This window comes from Bos javanicus, chromosome 6 (assembly GCF_032452875.1).
Source record: "Bos javanicus breed banteng chromosome 6, ARS-OSU_banteng_1.0, whole genome shotgun sequence".
Classification (NCBI taxonomy): domain Eukaryota; kingdom Metazoa; phylum Chordata; class Mammalia; order Artiodactyla; family Bovidae; genus Bos; species Bos javanicus.
In genome coordinates this window covers 58,652,202-58,676,495 of record NC_083873.1, presented here as the reverse complement: position 1 = coordinate 58,676,495, position 24,294 = coordinate 58,652,202, and the positions used below count along the sequence as shown (strand labels likewise).

The following is a 24,294-nucleotide window of genomic DNA, read 5'->3' as shown; positions in this document are numbered from 1 at the left end:
AAGCCTTTGACTATGTGGATCACAATAAACTGTGGACAATTCTGAAAGAGATGGGAATACCAGACCACCTGATCTGCCTCTTGAGAAACCTGTATACAGGTCAGGAAGCAATAGTTAGAACTGGACATGGAACAACAGACTGGTTCCAAACAGGAAAAGGAGTACATCAAGGCTGTATATTGTCACCCTGTTTATTTAACTTATATGCAGAGTACATCATGAGAAACGCTGGACTGGAAGAAGCACAAGCTGGAATCAAGATTGCCGGGAGAAATATCAATAACTTCAGATATGCAGATGATACCACCCTTATGGCAGAAAGTGAAGAGGAACTAAAAAGCCTCTTGATGAAAGTGAAAGTGGAGAGTGAAAAAGTGGGCTTAAAGCTCAACATTCAGAAAACGAAGATCATGGCATCCAGTCCCATCACTTCATGGGAAATGGATGGGGAAACAGTGGAAACAGTGTCAGACTTTTATTTTTCTGGGCTCCAAAATCACTACAGATGGTGACTGCAGCCATGAAATTAAAAGACGCTTACTCCTTGGAAGGAAAGTTATGACCAACCTAGATAGCATATTGAAAAGCAGAGACATTACTTTGCCAACAAAGGTGCGTCTAGTCAAGGCTATGGTTTTTCCAGTGGTCATGTATGGATGTGAGAGTTGGACTGTGAAGAAGGCTGAGCGCCGAAGAATTGATGCTTTTGAACTGTGGTGTTGGAGAAGACTCTTGAGAGTCCCTCGGATTGCAAGGAAGTCCAACCAGTCCATCCTAAAGGAGATCAGCCCTGGGTGTTCATTGGAAGGACTGATGCTAAAGCTGAAACTCCAGTACTTTGGCCACCTCATGCGAAGAGTTGACTCATTGGAAAAGATTCTGATGCTGGGGGGGATTGGGGACGACAGAGGATGAGATGGCTGGATGGTATCACTGACTCGATGGACGTGAGTCTGAGTGAACTCCAGGAGTTGGTGATGGACAGGGAGGCGTGGCGTGCTGCGATTCTTGGGGTTGCAAAGAGTTGGACACGACTGAGCGACTGATCTGATCTGATCTGAATGTAACTGTTATGCTAGAACAGTCTGTGATAAACACACAGGATCAGACTTACAGGGCAGGAGTGGTCAGAGGCTCAAGACCTGCCATTAGATCTCTTCTAGATGATACTCATATTCACAGGAGGACCACTAGTATAACACAGCTAAGACCCTTACACACTCTGCTTACCTCAGGTCTTCCAAATCCTAAGGCTGGCCCTGAGTATAAGATACCTTTTTATCCTCCTAGTTAATGTGTAAAAGAATATGCTATTCATTCCAAAGTTTTCAGCATTTCTTTCCATGCCCCATTCACTTTCTCTAATCTCTTCCACAGGGAAGTCATCATTAAGTGGGAATAATCATATCTACTTCATAGTGCTATTGTAAAGATTAAATGTATGAACATATATATGACATGCTTAGCACAAATCTGCCACACAATCAAGATGACTCAACCTTCCTACATTTCAGTAAACAAGTCTGAAGAAATTTAATAAAACATGAGATTCAGCCTAATTACATTTAAATACTTCAAAACCTAAGAGATGCTCTGCTTGTCTTCAGGCCCAGAGACTCAGTTATTCATCCTCTGTCTTCTTTCAATAACTTTCTTGATGTTGGAAGCCCCACCTGGTTTACCATTTTCTTTGCTATATAATTTCTCCTGCAATGCAGGAAACTCAGATTCAGTCTCTGCGTTGGGAAGATCCCCTGGAGAAAGATATGGCAACCCACTCCAGTATTCTTGCCTGGGAGATCCCAGGGACAGAGGAGCCTGGTGAGCTAGTCCATAGGGTCGCAAAGAATTGGGTATGACAGCATGCATGCATGCATGCATCTGGCACCATTTGTTGAAGAGACTGTTTCCTGCATTGAATGGTCTTAGCACTCTTACTGAAAATCAACTGACCATAAGATATTGACTATAGTTTATTTGTGGACTTTCTATTTTATGCTTTTGGTCTGTATGTTTATCCTTGTAACAGTACCACTGTTTTCATCAATTTTGATATAAGAAAGTCCTTCAACTTTGCTATTCTTTTTCACACTTGTTTTGGCTCTTTTGGGTCCCTTGAAATTTTACAGGAATTTTAAAATTGGCTTTTCCATTTCTGCAAAAAAGGCTGTTAGATTTTTGACAGGGATTGCATTGGATCTATAGACTAATTTGTGGAGTACTGCCATCTTAAGTCTTCCAATTTATGAACATGTCTTTCCACTTACTTAGGTCTTCATTGGAGAAGGCAATGGCACCCCACTCCAGTACTCTTGCCTGGAAAATCCCATGGACGGAGGAGTAGGCTGCAGTCCATGGGTTCCCTAGGAGTTGGACACGACTGAGCGACTTCCCTTTCACTTTTCACTTTCATGCACTGGAGAAGGACATGGCAACCCACTCCAGTGTTCTTGCCTGGAGAATCCCAGGGACGCGGGAGCCTGGTGGGTTGCCGTCTATGTGGTCGCACAGAGTCAGACACGACTGAAGCGACTTAGCAGCAGGTCTTCATTTCAGCAATATTTTGTACTTTTCAGTGTACAAGCCTTATACCTCCTTTGTTAGATTTATTCCCAAGTTTTGTAAATGAAAAGGTTTTCTAATTTTCATCTTACACTTTTGGGCAGTATATAGAAATCAGCTAACATTTGTGTGTTGACCTTGTAACATTAATGATAGCTCTAATAGTTATGCGTGTGTTTTCTTTAGGATTTTTAATATATAGGATCAAAACAGTTGCAAATGGAGTTTTACTTCTTCCTAATTGCTAATTCCTTTTCTTTCTTGCCTAACTGCTTTGGCTAGAACTTCTTGTACAATGTTGACTAGGAATGGTGGGAGTGGACATTTTCCCGATGTTGGAGGAAAATCTTTTAATCTTTTATCATTTATTGTGTGGTTAACTGTGGGTTTTTCATGAATGTTTTTTAACAGGGTGAGGAAATTTCATTCTCTTCCAAGTTTGCTGAGTGCTTTTATCATTAAAGGGTATTGATTCCTGTCAAATGCTTTATCAACTGAGATGCTAATGTTATCTTTTCTTTAAATAATGAAGAGCTTTATTTTCATGTCACTGACTAGCTGAGTTCTCTTCATTCTATTAAGTGGTAAATTACATTGATGGATTGATTTTTGTATTTGAACCACCCCTATATTTTTGCAATACATTCTTAGTTCATCATGGTATAAAATCTGCTTTTGCCTGGCTTAAGTATCAAGGTAATGCTGGTCTTATAAACTTGTGAAGTCTACCAAATTCTGGTTTGATTTTTGTATTTGAACCACCCCTATATTTTTGCAATAAATTCTTAGTTTGTCATGGTATAAAATCTGCTTTTGCCTGGCTTAGGTATCAAGGTAATGCTGGTCTTATAAACTTGTGAAGTCTACCAAATTCTGGTTCTGAACTTTTTTTGTTGAGAGGTTTTGATGATTGAGTCAATTCTTACTTGTTAGATTTGTTTAGATTTATTTCTTCTTAAATCAGTTTTAGTGATTTGTGTATTTCCAGAAATTTGTCTATTTCATACAGATTATCTATTTTGTTGGCCATAAAACATTAAAAAAAAAATCATTACTTATTTATTTGGCTGTGCCGAGTCTTAGCTGTGAAATGCAAGATCTTTGATCTTCATTGCAGCATTCAGGATCTTTAGTTGTGGTAGGTGGGATCCAGTACCCGAACCAGGGACTGAAGCTGGGCCCCCTGTACTGGGAGTGTGGAGTCCTAGCCACTGGACCAACAGAGAAGTCCCATAAAGCGTATTTTTGATTTGTTTATGATTGAGCCATCCAAAATACCATGAAATTTATCTAATATTCATAAAACCTGGAAGTATGTTTACTTACATTTACTTTTCTAAAGCAAAATGTATATAAAATTCCATATGAATTTTATTTAAATAAAATATCCCCCCAATATTAAGGAACCAAAAATTTCTGGTAAGAGTATAACTGATAAATTTTACTTCTAAAGCATTAACATTCTTTTAAATTAAAATAAATGATTTATTTAAAATAAAGTTTTTTTAAATTAATGATTTCTCACATGAAATGAAACTTCTTTTCTACCTAGAAGCAGGAGTGGTAACAGCATGGACTCCTGAGCCAGACTTCTACACCTGAATCCCTACTCTGCCACTAACTTGCTATATATAATCTTGGGGTTAAACTCTCCATGCTCCAGTTTCCTCATCTGAGTAAGGAGAATAATAAAAGGAGAACAATTAAGTACATTAATGCATGCAAAAAGCTTGGATCCTAATTCATAAGTATTCAATAGTTCACAAATATTCTTAATTTTCATAAGGTGGTCATTAACTGGGGCTAAAATTAAGAGCAGCTGGATGAGATGTTCATTGGGATAATGGAGAAGCTAATAGTAAAAGTTAAGACAGCAGTCTTGGATGATGCACACAAGGAAGGGCCATATTTTCCTCTAGATTTACAAGATCCCAGTCTAAGAGAAGAATAAATGTTTTGGCAAATGCTCTGTCACTAGAAAAGAAATCAGTTTTCTTCATTTGTATCCAGGACAGCAGGTCCTATTGACTACAAAACTCCATTAGAAAGACCCTCCAGGGGGACAGAAAATCAAAGTAACTGTTCTAATGAATCCCATAAAAGAAAGGAAGATCCTCAGGGACAAGAATCAGTTCCTTACCTTTAAGGTGAGTCTGACTCCACTGCAGACACAGGGAAGGAGACAGTGAATGATGAATGGAGATGAGAAGTAAACAAAAGGATAAGCACTTTCCTTTCAAATCCAGGCCTAAGCCTCCACATGAAGGGATGATGTACTAACACATTTCTACTTCTGAAATTTTTGTTTTGTTTCTTATACCTTTTTCCTCTTCTCTCTCTTACCCTAAATAAATATACTCTACAGCTGACCCCATCTTGTGAGGAAAATATCTGAATTCATATACACACTACAATGAATATATGAAATAATAATATATTTGTCATGATCACTGCTATTTTCTTAGTACCCACACCAGTAAAATGCCCATGGAATTTTCTTTGAGAATAAAAGTCCTAAGTTTGTTGACTTCAAAGGTAGAAAAATTTCATGAGTATTCAAAATCAGCTCAAAAAAAAAAAAAAGCTCAATTTTTAAAGGAAGCAACCAAAATAAAGGCTACACTGATACAGAATGTAAAAACACATTAACCACAATATGAACTTTTAAAAGGTGAGAATTTAGTTTATACTCTTTTTATATTAAGATATGTTAATGACTTATACCCTAAAGAATTTATCATAAAATACTGCCCAGTGCACTTGTGCAAACAATAAATAATTCACTGACAGTATTAACATTCACATGTGTAATTAAGAGTTTACAAATGTACAAAATTTGGGGTAATAAATACTTTAAACTCATTTGCCAAACATTCAGTAAGCCCATCCCCTCCAAACTGTTTGATTACAAAGACGCACAAAGGATTACTAATTCTGGCAAAAGATAAGAAACAAGGCAGGAGAGGCAAACACAGACTTGAGAACATAGGAATATCCAAACAGTTCTTTGATACAAAAAGACAAAATCAAAACATTTTTAATAATAGAAAAGAAAACAAATCCATATAATTAAATGCTACTTAGGTGAAAGAACCTTAGAGGGTATATAGCATTTATTTTCTCCATAAAATGTGCATATCTTGAATTTAATGTAAAACACCTTGTTTCAGTTCCAAAGGAAGAATATCATAATATAGAGTTCTTGATGAATCTAGATGGAATGAATATTTAAATAGATCCCAAAGATCAAAACAAGCTTTTATTTGGTCATTGTTCTAACTCTTTAATGTTCATTAAATTGATTCACTTAGAAACTTTAGAAATAAAACTCTACAACCAAAGCACAGAAAATTCAGCTATTCCTAAAAAAAACTAAATGCATAGAGTTTAGTATATCATTAAAATAGTGGTTGTGGTTAAGCAAACAAATGAATAAAAATTACTACAACTCATGTATGGTAAAGTTACAAAGCAATACATTAGAAGTTTTATCAGATGTATTTGCACTATAATAAAAGAAATCTGGATAATAGTATTCAGTAAAATGTTTTCCATTATTAAAAGAAATGAAATTCCCAATTAACCCTGGGTTGTGTTAGGAGCAGTGCATTTGTCGTCATATTCTATATATCAGGAACATACATTCACAATCCACCAGACGCAGTTTTAATCTCCTAAGAAGTGAAAGTTTTTAATCCTGGTTCTTCTGTTCTTTCCTTCCGTGTTTTAACATCTTCATTTAGAGATCAGGCACTTTGTGCCCAGGAATGTGGCGTTGCAAATTTACTAAAAACATATCCATTGATAGCAGAATAATTATACTAAATTCATAAAGGAAGAAGATATCTTCATTTAGAAAAACAAGCACTAAGTTATAGTTTCACAGTCACAACGCAAGCTCCAGCTCTTCCAAGGCACAGTGGAGCAACCTAAAAAAACAAACAAAAAACCAAAAAGACTTGTGTTGGGATTGTGGGTAAAAATGTTGATAATACTACAACAGTCAATGAAATATTGAAACAGTTTGCTCACAGTGGTTGCCAAAGAGCTGCTGCCCAAACCCTACTGTCCGAGCTCTTCTGCTGGCTCTTTTCTTAAACGAGATCCTCTTTCCTGATGCCACAGCTTCACGGACTAAATCGTTTTGGGTATATAACACAATGTAGCATTCACTTCTCTTTAAAGATGACTTTTAAAGACAGATCAGGAACTGTTCTATGTGAAACACTATTTTGGCCAAAATTATGTACAATATGGATGTGAGACAAGGTTGAACACTTAGAGTAACTTTGTGACCAACATGGAGAAGATACCAAGTATTATCCAGAGCTGCCGTTACTTTGCTGTCTCAGAGAGTACACAAAATACACTGCTGCCTGGGATCTGCTTACTCTGGAGGAACCACTGACTTCACAGTTATTGATGACCTTCTCAGCATGGCTGAAAAGTCTAAACTCATTCTACTACTTGTTAGCAGAGTGAATAAATAACACATATCATCCACCCAGCTTCTTGGGAGTGAAAACAAACCTGGTGAATGAACTCTACACCCGTGAGAACAGTGAGACAGAAATATGAGCCACTTGGGAGAAAGTATAATCTTATGAATAAGCAACAATTCTTAAATATTTCACTTATTGTCTTTTTTTTTTTTTTCCCCAAAAGTACTCTAGACACTGGAGTAATTCATAGTGGAGATAAGTGTAGACAAGAATAGTTTTAAAAGAAAGAATACTTTGAGCCCAGTAAGAATCTATGCATTTGAGCTAACAGAATTAAAACATTAAGCATTTGGAAAGGGTTTTGTTTTGTACCTATGCATGTACGGATATGTCGTAAAGTGTTTTTGTCAAATGGTGGTGGGGGTTAGTTTCTCAGTCATGTCTCTTTGTAACATCATAGCCTGCCAGGTTCCTCTGTCTTTAGGATTATCCTGGGAGGAACAGTTAAATGGGTTGCAATTCCCTTCTCCAGGAGATCTTCCCAATCTGGGGATGGTAACCCAGGTCTCCTGCTTGGCAGGCAGATTCTTTACCACTGTGCCACCTGTACACGATATCAAAATGACCTTCTAGTCATTTTGACTCTCCTCTCCTGACCAATTAAGGGTACACCTGACTTCAACGTGAGTGAATTCATGGTTGTTCTCCACCTGAATCAGTTGTTTTCATCACTGTTACATCTTTTTGATTAAATAACCTATTTTAAAACCATATTTACTTACAGTATTCTAGAAGTAACCTCCAAGTCATTTAAATCACAATGTCTGTAATTAGTAGTTTTTCTCAAAACACTCAAGACACTGTCTCTACCCTGTGAACAGTCGATGTTGTCATGATAACCAGCTAGAAAGTTTAGCTTTGAAAATTTACTAAACGCAATGTGGTCACCTGTTTTGGGTCAATGCTGGTAGTGGGGTGAGTGGTAGCTTAAGACTTCATAATCATATTTCATTTCCTATGCAAATAAATGTCCTCCTGTCCATTTGTAGGACCATCGAATGGAAAACATTTATTTTTCAGATACTATGGTTGTAAGTTCACATTTGGGAGCTTTAAAATCACTTATATGTGGAATCTAAATAATGCAACAAACTAGTGAATATAACAACAACAACAACAACAAAACAGACTCATGGATCTAGAGAACTAGTGGTTACCACTGGAGAGAGTGGAGGAGCAAAACAGAGGTAGAGAATTAAGAGTTACAAACAACTGCGTATAAAACGGGGCTTCCCAGGTGGCACAGTGGTAAAGATTCTGCCTGCCAATGCAGAAGACCCAAGAGAAGTGGGTTTGACTGATCCCTGGGTGGGATCCCCTGGAGGAGGAAATGGCAACCCACTCCAGTACTTTTGCCTGGAAAATTCCATGGACAGAGGAATCTGGCAGTCTACAATCCATGGGATAACAGAGTCAGACACGACTGAGCAAACACATGTATAAAATAAGCCACAAAGACACACTGTACAACACAAGGAATACAGTCATCTTTAAATTGTTAATCACTATATTGTACACTTGTAACTTATATAATATTGTATACTAATTGTTCTTCAATAAAAAATTTTAAAAAGTAATGGAGATGGCATATAAAGCAAAGGGCTGTATGGTCACAGATTATGAATTCTGATACAGAGTGATTCAGCATAAAGTATTAATTATCTGTAATAGCAAGTTTGAAATAGATTTCCTTATAACTGGCCTAAGGGCTTAAATGAAATACATTTCAGGAAAAGAGAGTCTTCTCTCTCTTCTTGGGTTCCTCAATTATCATTCACAACTTCTTCTGCCATGGTAGGAGGCTGATGGTAGTTTCTAATGAAATTCTGTAGCTCTAACTCAAGTCCTCAAATTATGCCTTCTCCCCTTCACCAAGTGATCTCACTTATTTAAGAAATAAGATCAAGGTTATACAATCTAAGTCTCTTTACCTACCATTCTCTTCACCTGAAAATACTTTCTATCTTTCAATCCTCATATTCTCATCTTCCCCTCCAGTTTTGGAGGATAAAACCTTCCCTCCAGTCTAAGGATAAAAACTTTCCTCCTGCCTTTGCCCTCAATTCTGTTTTCTGTCCTTCTTTTCAAAAAAAATGCCTTCAACTTTGCTTTCTGTCAACTCTCCTGTCTTCATCTTTAATTGTGAAAAAGACTCTAGGCTCAAAATTTAACTCCACCATTTACCTGCTGTGTGACACTGAGTCAGCTATTTAGACACCTCATCCAATACAGTGAGGAGATATTAGTACTTACCTCATAGAGTTGTTGGGAAGATTCTTTAATGTGAAGTGCTTAGAACAGAGCCAGGTACATAAAATGTATTAAGTGTTAACTTTCTATCATTATCATTATTTTAAAATTGTATGCCGCTCTAGCTTCCACATTTCCTTTTAATCTTCTGGTGGCTTCTGCTTCTATCACATTCTCAAAGGTCCTGACAACTTCATGAATGACAAATCTTCTTCATTCTTTTATGTTATTGAAATCTTCTCTCCTTTATTTTAATGCTCTATTTCATTATCTACTAAGATACTCTCTGATCATTCTTTTGCTGTTTTCTCCAGAAGCTGCACCTCTCTAGACAACCTGCTGCTGCTGCTAAGTCGCTTCAGTCGTGCCTGACTCTGTGCGACCCCATAGACGGCAGCCCGCCAGGCTCCCCGTCCCTGGGACTCTCCAGGCAAGAACACTGGAGTGGGTTGCCATTTCCTTCTCCAATGCATGAAAGTGAAAAGTGAAAGTGAAGTCGCTCAGTCGTATCCGACTCTTAGCGACCTCATGGACTGCAGCCTACCAGGCTCCTCCGTCCATGGGATTTTCCAGGCAAGAGTACTGGAGTTGGGTGCCATTGCCTTCTCCGTATAAATGAAGCAACCTTCTAAATGTCCTTTCACCCAACCTTCACTTACCCTGCCCCAACCCAATTTACCTTGGCCCCAGCTTCTGACATGTGGATTTTCTATTACTGCATTGCTCTCTCAGTTAAAAGTCTCCACTGGATTCTCACTATCAAACTCTTTAGGCTAACCATTACAGACCTCCATCCTGACTCCAACCTTCCTCTCCAAGAATTCCTACTCTTCTCAATCATGGAGTCTTATAACCAGCCCCACTTCCTCAAGATAGCCTGCGTATTTCCACTTTAGTGACATTTATTTAATGTTTTCTTACATTAATAATGTTTTCTTACAATTAATAATTTCTCTGAGTATTAACTCACACTTTAAAGGTAATTTTGAATTTTAACTATACTATAAAATTAAACACTCCCTCTGTTTTCTTATATTTAATTAAGAGATGACTTTATCTTGCTTATGCTATGTATTTTAATACTGGACATAATTAGGGTCTGTTTTACCAAAAGAATTGTTTTTAACAAAAATACAGTAAGTGTAATAATGAAACATGAAATGCCATACCTGGGTCCACTCATTTGTCTGGGGATCATAAGCCTCCACTGTATTAAGATAAGTCTGTCCATCATACCCTCCAACAGCATATAATTTATCACCAAGTAAACAGACCCCCACAGCATCTCTGCTGATGCTCATAGAAGCCACTGCAGTCCACATATCTGTTTTAGGATCATATCTGAAAGGAAATTTTAGAAATGGAGCTGACATTATTCTCACAACACTTTACATAAAATCCTTCTGTCCTTTAACCCTATTTTATGTCTTATTATCTATTACATAATGAACACATTTTAAAGAAAAAAATCAGTATTTTCCTGAAAACTTCTAAATTACAACAGAATTATTTTACAGATGTGTAACACTTAAACTAGTCCAAAAGAGCTCATGTGAATGTTTAAAACTGCTTTAGGGTTTTAGATTGCCTACTGCAAATCTGAAGAAATCAATTCATGAAGCTCTGCATAAGATGGGTGCTCTATGTAAGATGACTAACAGCCTCAACTGCAGCTTTTTTTTGCTTTTTATGTTTTTTTTGGGGGGTGGTGGTGGTGGTGCTGGGATTGAAACCTATACCCCTCACAATGGAAGCTTGGAGTCCTAACCACTGGACAACCAGGGAATTCCCCTCAATCACTGTTAACTGCTCATTTTTAGAGTTTCTTGTCCTTTTCATGAAGTATGTTAACTAGAACTGCTCCCAAATTGTCTAAGAGCAGATACACCATGCTAAGATGACTTATATTGCTTCCAAATGACTTATATATGCTTCTTGTATTAATGAACAGCTTTTCACTGGGTGCGGTCCTATAGTGGGCCTGTAATTTATGGGACAAAGTGTTTAAACACTTCCATATATCTTTCCTGGATTTTAACATGCAGCAGGCAAAGTCTGAATTATTTTCTTCCTGACACAGGTGAAACATAGGTGTTAACTATCTTGCTTTCTCAAAAAACACCAACTCTGCTTACTATTTTATAGAAAGCACTCACTGTCATCTACAAACCTTCATTTTTTATCCTTCTTTTAGTCATTTATAATTTATTAAATAATTCACACACATACACATATTTGTTAACTTTTCATTGCTCTTTAAAATCCAAGATCCTTAACAGGGCTTCAAGACTCTACAAGATCTGCCCCGACCTCCCCCTACTACTTTCCTGCCACTTCTGTCGTTCTGTGTTCTCCAGTGACAGTGGCTGCCTTCAAGTTTTGAAACATATACCTTTCTGATGTGTTCATACACACTCCTACTCAATTTACTTCCTGCTGCTGCTGCTGCTGCTGCTAAGTCACGTCAGTCGTGTCCGACTCTGTGCAACCCCATAGACGGCAGCCCAAAAGGCTCTGCCGTCCCTGGGATTCTCCAGGCAAGAACACTGGAGTGGGTTGCCATTTCCTCTCCAATGCATGAAACTGAAGAGTGAAAGTGAAGTCGCTCAGTTGTGTCCGACTAGTAGTGACCCCATGGACTGCAGCCTACCAAGTTCCTCTGTCCATGAGATTTTCTAGGCAAGAGTACTAGAGTGGCTTGCCATTGCCTTCTCCAAAATCTACTTCCTAAATCCCTTCAATTCTCTGGATCACACAGAAGATGGGGGGGGGGGCGCTGAACCACTGTCCAGAGCTTGTGTGGATGTCAGGTTCTTTACCTAGACCCATATATGAGTTTTGAACATGGATAACTTGTTCAAGTTTTAAGTCTTACTAGCCCTTTATTTTCTTTTACTATTTCATACTACTTCATTTTATATCAAAACATGTCAGAAATGTCCCTTTCCTTTTTGCTTATTTGCTTCCAGCTCCTAATTCATTCTCTGTAAAAGTCATCAGACTCCTTTTCTTATTAGGTACAATATCCAGTACAAAATAGGTACACAGTAAATGTTTGTCAAAGGATTCAATTAATGAATTATGTAATCAATTCTAAGGTAACACTGAGGGAAGACTCTGAGGGGGTTGCTGGAGACAGATCAAGAGATGGCCTGAGCAAACCACCCAGTATTTACAGAGCTCATAATGAACTGCCTTGTTTGTGGGTGCTCAAGTTGGAGAAGGCGAGGGTGGGATGATTTGAGAGAATAGCACTGAAACATGTATATTATCATATGTGAAATAGATCGCCAGTCCAGGTTCGATGCATGAGGCAGGGTGCTCAGGGTGCACTGGGATGAGCCGGGGGGATGGGACGGGGAGGGAGGTGGGAGGGAGGGTCAGGATCAGGAACACATGTACACCCATGGCTGATTCATGTGAATGTATGGCAAAAACCACCACAATGCTGCTGCTGCTGCTAAGTCGCTTCAGTCGTGTCCAACTCTGTGCGACCTCATAGACGGCAGCCCACCAGGCTCCCCCGTCCCTGGGATTCTCCAGGAAAGAACACTGGAGTGGGTTGCCATTTCCTTCTCCAATGCATGAAAAGTGAAAAGTGAAAGTGAAGTCACTCAGTTGTGTCCGACTCTTAGCGACCCCATGGACTGTAGCCTACCAGGCTCCTCCGTCCATGGGATTTTCCAGGCAAGAGAACCACCACAATACTGTAAAGTAATCAGCCTCCAATTAAAATTAAAAAAAATAAAAACAAACCAAAAACAAGAGTTATTAATTTGTGTGGGAGTGTCAGAGGCTTAGGTTTATTGATTCATTCCTAGCTTTCTTTCACAGGAGATACCTCTCCACACAGTCCGACAGCCTGGAAGTCAAGTTGGATGCAGGTGCGTCGTGTCCCCCGATGGCATACAGCAATCCGTTCCAGGTAGTGACTCCTACTCCCCCTCTCCTTTTTGACATTTGTGCACAGAGTGTCCACTTATTAGTATGAGGATCAAAACATTCTACTGACTTGAGACAGGAACTTCCATCACGACCACCAACTGCATAAAGTCTATAAAAAGAACAAATTGAATGGGAAATAAGAGACAGTCCTATTATTATGCACAGGACAAAGAAAGAGGTTATTCTTATGGTATTTCATTGAATTCAGGGTGTCATCAGTTATAAGAAATACTGTCAATCTATGTGCCATTAACAAAGAAGATGTGCTACCTATTAAATGGCACATGTATATATCATATATTTGTATATATTACATATCATTCTGTACATACATAAAAAAGAAAACATAAACTCACGTGAGCAAAGACAACTTTTTCACAGCTGCCATCTAACTGACAAGTTACCACTGATTGTAGAGTACATCACAATTTTAGAGATGTTAAAGTGTGTCTTAAAACAGATAAAAGATGATATATAAATATACCATGACATTTCTTAAATAGCTAAGATAGGACTTGGTGATAAAAGAAAACCTCTGAGCACTACCACAGGTGAGGCACTCTACATGTATTAATTTAATCATTACAGTGATCCTATGACAAACTATTTGTATCCTTGTTTCACAGGTAAAGAAACTGGGATTCATGGAGATTAAGAAACTTGCATGTGGTCACTCAGTAAGAAGGAGAAGCAGGACAAGTTACATTAATGAGCAGTTGTACAGTCAACAGTCATCTGGGATGTATCTGTAATAGTGAAATATGAGAACAGAACTATCGATTCAAATATACTCATCTACTAGACAATGTTTAGGACATTAAAATATCATATTTATATTCATTGGTATGTTAATGTTCTAAATGTTGCCTAATAAACCAATAGAAATTCATTATCAATCAATACACTGCACTAAGATTATTATTAATTATATTATTACTACTGCACTAATAATATTATTTTAAAAAATAATTTTATTTATTCAGTTTTGGTTGTGCTAGGTCTTCACTGGTGTGTGAGCTTTTCTCTAATTGCAGTGAGCAGGGGTTACTCTCCAGTTGTGGTATGAGTACTGCTAACTGTGGTGGCTGCTCTTGTTGCAGAGCACAGCTCTAGGGTGTGGGCTCAGGAGTTATCGCTCACAGGCCCTAGAGCATAGCCTCACTAGTTGTGGCACACGGGCTTAGTTGCCTTATGGCATGTGGGATTTTCCCAGCCCAGGGATAGAACCCAAGTCTCCAGCATTGGCAGGTGGGTGAATTCTTTACCACTGAGCCACCAGGGAAGCCCTAATTAAAAATATTTTTACTCTGATCTTAAAATATGTAAAATATTTTAAGTATTTGGACATATAAATGTTTTTTATTCAGCACAAAATCTTCTTAGACTTACTATTCACCTGGGAAACTCTTTGTAGATATTTTTCTATCAGTTTTTTGTAAAATAATAAATTCAGCTTACTGCATGTACAAAAGCTTACACATTTTGAATTTATGGATGCCTTAGTTAATATTCAGCTATCTTTTAATTCTTAAAGAATAGCATTTGAACTATATCAAATTTCTACCCATTAAAACTCTTAAGTATTTATATTTGGGTAGATATACATATTTAAAAGAAATATTTCATAATTTTAATTCATTATTTGTAATACCTGTGCCACTCAAGTGGTGTTAGTCGCTCAGTAATGTCTGACTCTTTGTGACTCCACAGACTGTAGCCTGCCAGGCTCCTCTGCCCATGGAATTCTCCAGGCAAGAATACTGGAGTAGGTAGCCATTCCCTTCTCCAGGGGATCTTTCTGACCAGGGATCAAACCCAGGTTTCAAACTGGTTCTTAAATAATAAGATAACATATCTTAAACAGTAAAATATAGTTGCAGCAGTATATTGTTTTAAACTTAAAATATATTAATAGCATGGAATTTGAAATTTATTTGAAACTTCAACCTGTTAAAATTTTATGTTAAAAACTTTTTTTTGATGTTACCGCCTTAACAGTAAACTGTCCTCATCTTAAACTAATACTTGTTAGAGTAATTATATAAATACAGATCACAGAATGTTAGAAGGAATCAACAACTAGAAATGTCAATAACTAAAAACACATATACACATGCACAGTTTAATAGGATTTCAGGTACTGTACACTCTTCACAGTGAATTCCTGGGTCTTCCTTGTGAAAAGTGGTATAGTACACTCATTAAGAGAATGGACTCTGGAGCCAGACTCTCTGAGTTTGAATCCTGGTTCTACCACTTATCACTTACTAGCTGTGACTTTGGACGAGTTATTTAATCTCTATCTGCCTGAACTTTATCATCTATAAAATCTAAATCTTTTAATAATCAGTAACAATCCTACAAATAATTTTAAGTTTCTGTATTTTAACCTTTATTCTTTTCTCTTTCTGGAGATGATGATAAAGCATTTTAAATGAGTAAAGTTATGTAACAAACAACTTTTATTTAATAACCATATAGGTCTTCATTTTATGGAAGAAAGGCCTGGAAAAGATACTATATGTTTTAGTCTTTGAGTAACCAAGAGCTATTAGTGGTGGCTCTATCCAAATATGTTTATTTAGAGCAGACAAGAAACAAGGAAACATGTCTTTCTAAATGCATTCTAGTATTCAGCAGTTTATCAAGATAAGAAAGAAGTGTTAAGTAAGGAAAGGCTTCCCCCACAGCTCACTGGTAAAGACTCCATCTGCTAATGCAGGAGATCTGGGTTCAGTCCCTGGGTTGGGAAGATCCCCCAGAGAAGGAAATGGCAACCCATTCCAATATCCCTGCCTGGAAAATCCCATGGACAGAGGAGCCTGACAGTCTACAGTCCATGGAGTTGCAAAGAGTCAGACACAACTGTGCGACTAAAACACACACATATTTAAGTAAGGAAAAATCAGTAGAAGAGATGGAAGGAATTAGAGAAATACGAGTGAGACTATATAATTAAAAAAAAAAAACTTTTCAGTTACATAAACCACCAGATTTTTACTATATTGAATATTTATATAAAATTTACTTAAAATAACTAGAAATTTATAATATCTGTACATTAAAATAAAACCCTAACTTAATGTTGAGCTATTTATTTTTAGAACTATTATAAAAAAGAGACTAAAAAGTTTGTTTACATCATTCAAAGTATTTCTCTCATGATTTCTATGTATCTTTTAAGTTGGACATGCTATAGCTTGATACATTTAAGTGGAACTTTAAATATATCCTTACTTTCCACTTAGTACAGCCACACCAACTGTGCTCCTGGGAGTGGACATGGTAGCAACAAAGTTCCACTGGCGAGCCTGAGGGTCCCATCTTTCCACTGTATTCAGATAGCTCCAGCCATCATGTCCTCCTACTGCATACATAGGACCTTCCAGTACAGCCACGCCTACAAGGAGATAGGAAAGAAGCAAACTGAAAAACCTTTCATTGAAATGTAAGTAAAATGAACCTTTAAGAAGCAAATTTAACTGAGCAAAAATTGATGATAAAAATTTATGACAAAGACATTGGTTATGAGGGACACAGCTCTTCTTGATAGATAGGTGGGTGGGTAAGGGGGAGAAACAGCACTGTAATTCTGGTCTTAAAAGTTTTAGAGGCAGCATTTTGAGGCCCAACAGGGGAAAGTTATTTAAAAAGCATACAATATGCGCAATTTTGCCATATTTAGAACATTTTTCAACAATTTGGATTTACAATATATTTGAAAACAGCAATTTTATTCCTTTCTTCCTTTAATTCAAATTATGAGATTTTGCTCATTAGATTTGATACCACAATATATTGGTCTGATTCATCACAAGAGAACCAAGTCAGATTCATATGTTCATTTATTCAACAGCTACTGAGCTTCTACCACGGGCCAGGTACTTAATGGAGCATAACAGATAAGGGCTCTGCCCTGATGGATCTAATATTTTACTTGGAAATAAAGGAAAAGGGTAGAGAGGATCAGGGAGACCTCTCGGATAGACTGATGTTTGAACAGAAATGTGAATGAAGTAAGGAAACCAGGCTTGAAGGTATCTAGGAGAAGCGAAGGTGAGACAAAAGGACTAGTATATACAAAGGCCCTGAGGCATAGTGTGTCTGTGGTATATACAGCTAGGAGGCCAGTTGGTGAGTAAGGGGGAGAGAGTAGTGGATGAGGGGCAGGGTGGACTCAGATCATGTAGTGGTCGGGGCAATTGTAAGGACTTTGGATTCTACTCTAAATGAGATGGAAAGCCAGTGGAGGGTTTTGGGAAGTGACTTAGCAACAGCAGCAGGAGTATATGACATGACCATAGTCAGGTAAGATATAAATACGTATCACCTGAAGGCCAAAATACAAATATTGTGATACAAAGACATCTATTTTTGTGAAATCATAGCCAGATGACATAAATAGTCACCGTCCATGCAGGAACCAAATCAACATACCATCCTACTCATTTGTGTCCTACCAGTACTAGATATAGGAGATTACCTATCTATCTCCAAATATACATAAAACATAGACAATTTTATATTTTTACATGTGTGTGAGTGTAATTAAGTAATTTAAATTTAAAATTTACTTAAAGATTTCTTCTGTAAGTTCAAACATTATTTTAAATAATGTTTATAATGTTTATTATAAGGTAAATTAGTAAGAACAAAGCTGTTCTGAACAACATAAAATGGAAATAAAGGCTTAAAGAAGACACTTTGAATGATATGGTCATTCTCCTTTGAACTTGCTACAGTTCAATAAACTCTTTTGTATGGTACCTAGAACTAATGATAGTATCCCATGCACAATCTCATCTGTATAACACATAGGTAGATAATGGCCATTCCCATTCTATGTACTATAAGAAATTACATTAAGTTAGAATTGACTTTCTTTTCCCCATAATAGAGGAACGTTTGCAGCTGAATCATACTTTTGACCCTGGATTTTATGCTCAACACAAATTTAAAAGCCTCGTTCAGGCTGCTTTTAAGATATATCTTCCCACTTTGTGCCTATGTAATAGTTACCAACAAGGTCCGTCTAGTCAAGGCTATGGTTTTTCCAGTGGTCATGTATGGATGTGAAAGTTGGACTGTGAAGAAAGCTGAGCACCGAAGAATTGCTGCTTTTGAACTGTGGTGTTGGAGAAGACTCTTGAGAGTCCCTTGGACTGCAAGGAGATCCAACCAGTCCACTCTAAAGGAGATCAGTCCTGGGTGTTCTTTGGAAGGACTGATGCTAAAGCTGAAACTCCAATACTTTGGCCACCTCATGTGAAGAGTTGACTCATTGGAAAAGACTCTGATGCTGGGAGGGATTGGGGGCAGGAGGAGAAGGGGATGACAGAGGATGAGATGGCTAGATGGCATCACCAACTCGATGGACATGAGTTTGGGTGAACTCCGGGAGTTGGTGATGGACAGGGAGGCCTGGTGTGCTGCAATTTATGGGGTCGCAAAGAGTCGGACATGACTGAGCAACTGAACTGAACTGAATAGTTGATTTTATGGATTCAAGATTACTATTTGTTTTGTTTGCTGAATTTCATGTAGTTAATTTTAAGCTCCTCTCTCAGTACCTTAGCCCAACTCTCTGGTTTTACTTCCTTATCTAACTTGAAACTTAAGATCATCTTTCATTGAAAGCTAATTGCAACTAGAAGAATCCCTTGTCTCTCTGATCTTTTGCTGTCCCCATTACCATACCAAGCTTCATTCCTAGATAATTTTCATTGGCATTTTGGGCAATCTCTACTCTGGTACTCAGTATTAATAAACTGCATATAGTATAAAGCCATGTTATCTAAACTCAACTATCTCTTCACTATAACTCATTCATCTTTTATAATAACCTATCAAATTCTTTATTGCAACTATTTTAAGCCTTTTCCAAAACTCTGATAAATTGACAATATGGTAACAAATTCTCCCTCTCCCAGAAGACATGTCTATTTGCAATGGGATTCTGTAGGTCCTCCCATCAAGAAGTGGTGTCTATTTTACTACCTTTTGAATCAGGGCTTGCCCACATGACTTATTTTAGCCAATGGGATACTACCAAACATGAGGCAAGAAGCAGCTTGAAAAATGTTTGTGCATTGGGACTTACCTTTTCTTGCTGATTTTGAAACCCTGTGACTCCCACCATGAGAATAATACTGGGCTAGCCTGAATGACTAGAGGCATATGGCCCAATTGCCTCTGCTGCCTAGGCTGATAGCCGGTGTACCACTATACATGTGAGTGAGGCCATTCTAGATCAACGACCAACTAGCCTGCCTGCCTAATCCAGATTCATGACAAAACCCAGCGGAAATCTTCTAAGTCAGCCCAGACCAGAAGAACTGCCCAGCTGATGCACAGATTCATGAGCTAAATAAATAATCCTTGGTTTAAGCTTCTACATTTTGGAGTGGTTTGTTATATAGCAAAATCTGGGTGATATGCATACATTTCAAGCCCCATCTAATTTTATAATATATCCACCTCTTCACTCTCAGCAAACAATTCTTTCCATTTTTTTCTATGAGAAAAGAGAAGTCATCTGATACAAGATCCCTAAATTCTCTTCTGTCCATTTCAGAATGAGTCATCAGTTTCTTGAAGATAAAGACAGTGTCTTCCTCATCTTTATATATCTACAGAACAGAGAGCATGGCACACAGCACATGCTAATCAATATTTGCTCAGTGAATTACTGAATTAAAGAATGAAGAGTCTCTATCATGACATTCTCTGTGCTACCTCAAAATTTTTCTGCATCTTATTCATTTCTGCTTAAAAACAAAGGAATATACATGAAAAAAAAATGCTAAAGATCTTTAAATAAGCATTTCAATTAGATAACATTAAATGTCAACATAGAACACACATGTCAAATGGCAGCTTGTCAGTCCGTCGTGCTACACCATAATTCTTAAATATTCATGTTTTCACTTGTGCTGGCTGCACATATAGATGCTTGTTTTCTCTGCTTCTGCTTCTCAGATAACAGGGAGCATGAGGGAATGCTGGTGACTGCTGTTGGCTCAGCAGCTGCGACACTGATCTTTTGCCAGGTAAAGACTGTGAAAATGCCATACAGGCCTATACATGAAAGTATGAACAAATCTGCAGTTATCTCACCAAGGCCATGCCTATGTGTAGACATAGGAGGCATCACACTCCAAGTTTTTGTTTTAGGGTTGTAGCATTCTACAGTATTCAAAGTCTTCAGTCCATCTCTTCCTCCAACCACGTACAGTTTGTCATCTAACACTGCAACGCCGAACTGCAGCCTCCGCCCGTTCATAGTTGCTACAGGAGTCCACATATTTGTACGAAGATCATACTTTTCGATGCTTGTTGCTCCTTAATAGTAACAGAAAGAAGTTATGCAAATAAAAAGCTCACCATCATTGAGTATTTTATGAACTTAGACATATAAAAGTATAGGATTAGCACTGACAATACTATTTCTAATATGTTCCAATAAGCACCTGCATAATCTCAACCTTGCCTGTATCCCTGCCCTCATCTCCTTCTACTCTCTAGTGCTTACACCAGACTCTGGTACTAGAAGGTCAAGTGGGAAAGGACTGTCTGTCAAAGAGGGCTGAGAAGCAATAGCCAGAAGGGAAGCAAGCAGGGTAGTTTAGCACGATGGAAGCCAAAGTAAAAAAGAGGATCAAGTAAGATGAAGACTGAAAAGTATGACTGAATTTAGCTACATGGAGGTCATTCATGACTTTAGGGAGAGTCCTTTGTTTGAGCAGTTGAGACAGGACTACGAGGTGAGGAAATGGAGAAAATGAGCATCAATCATTCCTCTAAGAAGTCTGGCTACAAAAAGGTGGAGAGAGATAAGAATTATTTGGTGGGCTGAGGGAAGTTTTGTTTTGTTGTTAAAAGTGGATAAACCTGAGTCAATAATGGGAAGGATCTAGCCGCGGGGAAGGAAGTTGAAAATACACGAGATGAAGGGCTCCTACGTAACAGTGAGAGTTCTTGAGAAAACATGAAAGGGCAGTATCAGGGCCCAGGTGAGAGGCTGTCTTTCATAGAAGGAGGGGGGATACACACTTCACTGAAACCAGGGAAGGACAAGAGCTGAAGACTGGATACAATGCTTTGAAAATCCTAAGCGTGGAAAGTTTGGGGAATGATGGTGTCTACATGTTATCAAGAATTACAAGATCCAAAGAACTCTTCTATTTTCTTTATGAGGTAAGAACAGTGGAGTTAAGGTTAAAAAAAAAAAAAGACCTACTCCTCTAAACAAAGAGCCAATTCTCAGTAGTTTAGTTCAGTTCAGTTCAGTCGCTTAGTCGTGTCTGACTCTTTGCGACCCCATGAACCGCAGCACACTAGGCCTCCCTGTCTATCACGAACTCCTGGAGTCCACCCAAACCCATGTCCATTGAGTTGGTGATGCCATCCAACCATCTCATCCTCTGTCATCCCCTTCTCCTCCTGCCCTCAATCTTTGCCAGCATCAGGGTCTTTTCCAATGAGTCAGCTCTGTGCATCAGGTGGCCAACTACTGGAGTTTCAGCTTCAACATCACTCCTTCCAATGAACACCAAGACTGATCTCCTTTAGGATGGACAGGTTGGATCTCTTTGCAGTCCAAGTGACTCTTAAAGAGTCTTTTCCAACACCACAGTTCAAAAGCATCAATTCTTTGGCACTCAGCTTTCTTTCTAGTCCAACTCTCACATCCATACATGATCAATGAAAAAACCCTAGCTTTGACTAGACAGACCTTTGTTGACAAAGTAATGTCTCTGCTTTTTAATATGCTGTCTAGGTTGGTCATAACTTTTATTCTAAGGAGCAAGCGTCTTTTAATTTCATGGCTGCAGTCACCATCTGCAGTGATTTTGGAGCCCAGAAAAAGAAAGTCAGATACTGTTTCCACTGTTTCCCCATCTATTTCCCATGAAGTGATGGGACCAAATGCCATGATCTTAGTTTTCTGAATGTTGAGCTTTAAGCCAACTTTTTCACTCTCCTCTTTTACTTTCATCAAGAGGCTTTTTAGTTCCTCTTCACTTTCTGCCATAAGGGTGGTGTCATCTGTATATCTGAGGTTATTGATATTTCTCCAGCAATCTTGATTCCAGCTTGTGCTTCTTCCAGCCCAGCGTTTCTCACAATGTACTTTGCATGTAAGTTAAATAAGCAGGGTGACAATATACAGCCTTGAGTACTCCTTTTCCTATTTGGAACCAGTCTGTTATTCCATGTCCAGTTCTAACTGTTGCTTCCTGATCTGCATACAGGTTTCTCAAGACACAGGTTAGGTGGTCTGGTATTCCCATCTCTTTCAGAATTTTCCACAGTTTATTGTGATCCACACAGTCAAAGGCTTTGGCAGAGTCAATAAAGCAGAAATAGATGTTTTTCTGGAACTCTCTTGCTTTTTCTATGATCCAGCGGATGTTGGCAATTTGATCTCTGGTTCCTCTGCCTTTTCTAAAACCAGTTTGAACATCTGGAAATTCACAGTTCACGTATTGCTGAAGCCTGGCTTGGAGAATTTTAAGCATCACTTTACTAGCGTGTGAGATGAGTGCAATTGTGCGGTAGTTTGAGCATTCTTTGGCATTGCCTTTCTTTGGGATTGGAATGAAAACTGACCTTTTCCAGTCCTATTGCCCCTGCTGAGTTTTCCAAATTTGCTGGCATATTGAGTGCAGCACTTTCACATCATCATCTTTCAGGATTTGAAATGGCTCAACTGGAATTCCATCACCTCCACTAGCTTTGTTCACAGTGATGCTTCCTAAGGCCCAGTTGACTTCACATTCCAGGATGTCTGGCTCTAGGTGAGTGATCATACCATCATGATTATCTGGGTTGTGAAGATCTTTTTTGTATAGTTCTTCTGTGTATTCTTGCCACCTCTTCTTAATATCTTCTGCTTCTGTTAGGTCCCTACCATTTCTGTCCTTTATTGTGCCCATCTTTACATGAAATGTTCCCTTGGTGTTTCTAATTTTCTTGAAGAGATTTCTAGTCTTTCCCATTCTTGGCGGCGGCCGAGAGGACCTACCCCACGTCCAAGGTAAGGAGTGTGGCTGGCCTTTGCTGAAGCAGCAGTGAAGAGAGAGATACCCCATGTCCAAGGTAGGAGAAACCCAAGTAAGATGGTAGGCACTGAGAGAGGGCATCAGAGAGCAGACTGAAACCACAATCACAGACAACAGGCCAATCTGATCAGACAGACCAAAGCCTTGTCTAACTCAATGAAACTAAGCCATGCCCATGGGGCCACCAAAGACGGGCGGCTCATGGTGGAGAGGTCTGACAGAATGTGGTCCACTGGAGAAGGGAATGGCAAACCACTTCAGTATTCTTGCTTTGAGAACCCCATGAACAGTATGAAAAGGCAAAAAGATAGGACACTGAAAGATGAACTCCCCAGCTCGGTAGGTGCCCAATATGCTATTGGAGATCAGTGGAGAAATAACTCCAGAAAGAATGAAGGGATGGAGCCAAAGCAAAAATAACACCCAGTTGTGGATGTGACTGGTAATGTAAGCAAGGCCCGATGCTATAAAGAGCAATATTGCATAGGAACCTGGAATGTTAGGGCCATGAATCAAGGCAAACTGGAAGTGGTCAAACAGGAGATGGCAAGAGTGAACATCAACATTCTAGGAATCAGCGAACTAAGATGGACTGGAATGGGTGAATTTAACTCAGATGACCATTATATCTACTACTGTGGGCAGGAATCCCTTAGAAGAAATGGAGTAGCCATCATAGTCAACAAAAGAGTCCGAAATGCAGTACTTGGATGCAATCTCAAAAACGACAGAATAATCTCTGTTTGTTTCCAAGGCAAACCATTCAATATCACGGTAATCCAAGTCTATGCCCTAACCAGTAACACTGAAGAAGCTGAAGTTGAACAGTTCTATGAAGACCTACAAGACCTTCTAGAACTGACACCCAAAAAAGATGTCCTTTTCATTATAGGGAACTGGAATGCAAAAGTAGGAGGTCAAGAAACACCTGGAGTAACCATCAAATTTGGCCTTGGAGTACAGAATGAGAC

The 24,294-nt window shown here is 38.5% G+C and overlaps 1 protein-coding gene across 5 annotated transcripts in view; it reads right to left on the bottom strand.

Moving 5' to 3' along the window:
- Nucleotides 1-5,354: 5,354 nt before the first annotated feature.
- KLHL5 (kelch like family member 5) overlaps nucleotides 5,355-24,294 on the bottom strand; it is a 93,169-nt gene continuing 74,229 nt past the window's right edge. For all 5 annotated transcript variants that reach the window (XM_061419942.1, XM_061419939.1, XM_061419941.1 and 2 more), the window contains 5 exons: nucleotides 20,376-20,600; nucleotides 16,497-16,659; nucleotides 13,156-13,368; nucleotides 10,484-10,655; nucleotides 5,355-6,491 (listed from right to left, as the gene is read on the bottom strand). In XM_061419942.1, the coding sequence (XP_061275926.1) occupies nucleotides 6,435-6,491; nucleotides 10,484-10,655; nucleotides 13,156-13,368; nucleotides 16,497-16,659; nucleotides 20,376-20,600 (830 nt within the window). In that variant the 3' untranslated portion in view covers nucleotides 5,355-6,434. The remainder of the gene's footprint in view (nucleotides 6,492-10,483; nucleotides 10,656-13,155; nucleotides 13,369-16,496; nucleotides 16,660-20,375; nucleotides 20,601-24,294) is intronic.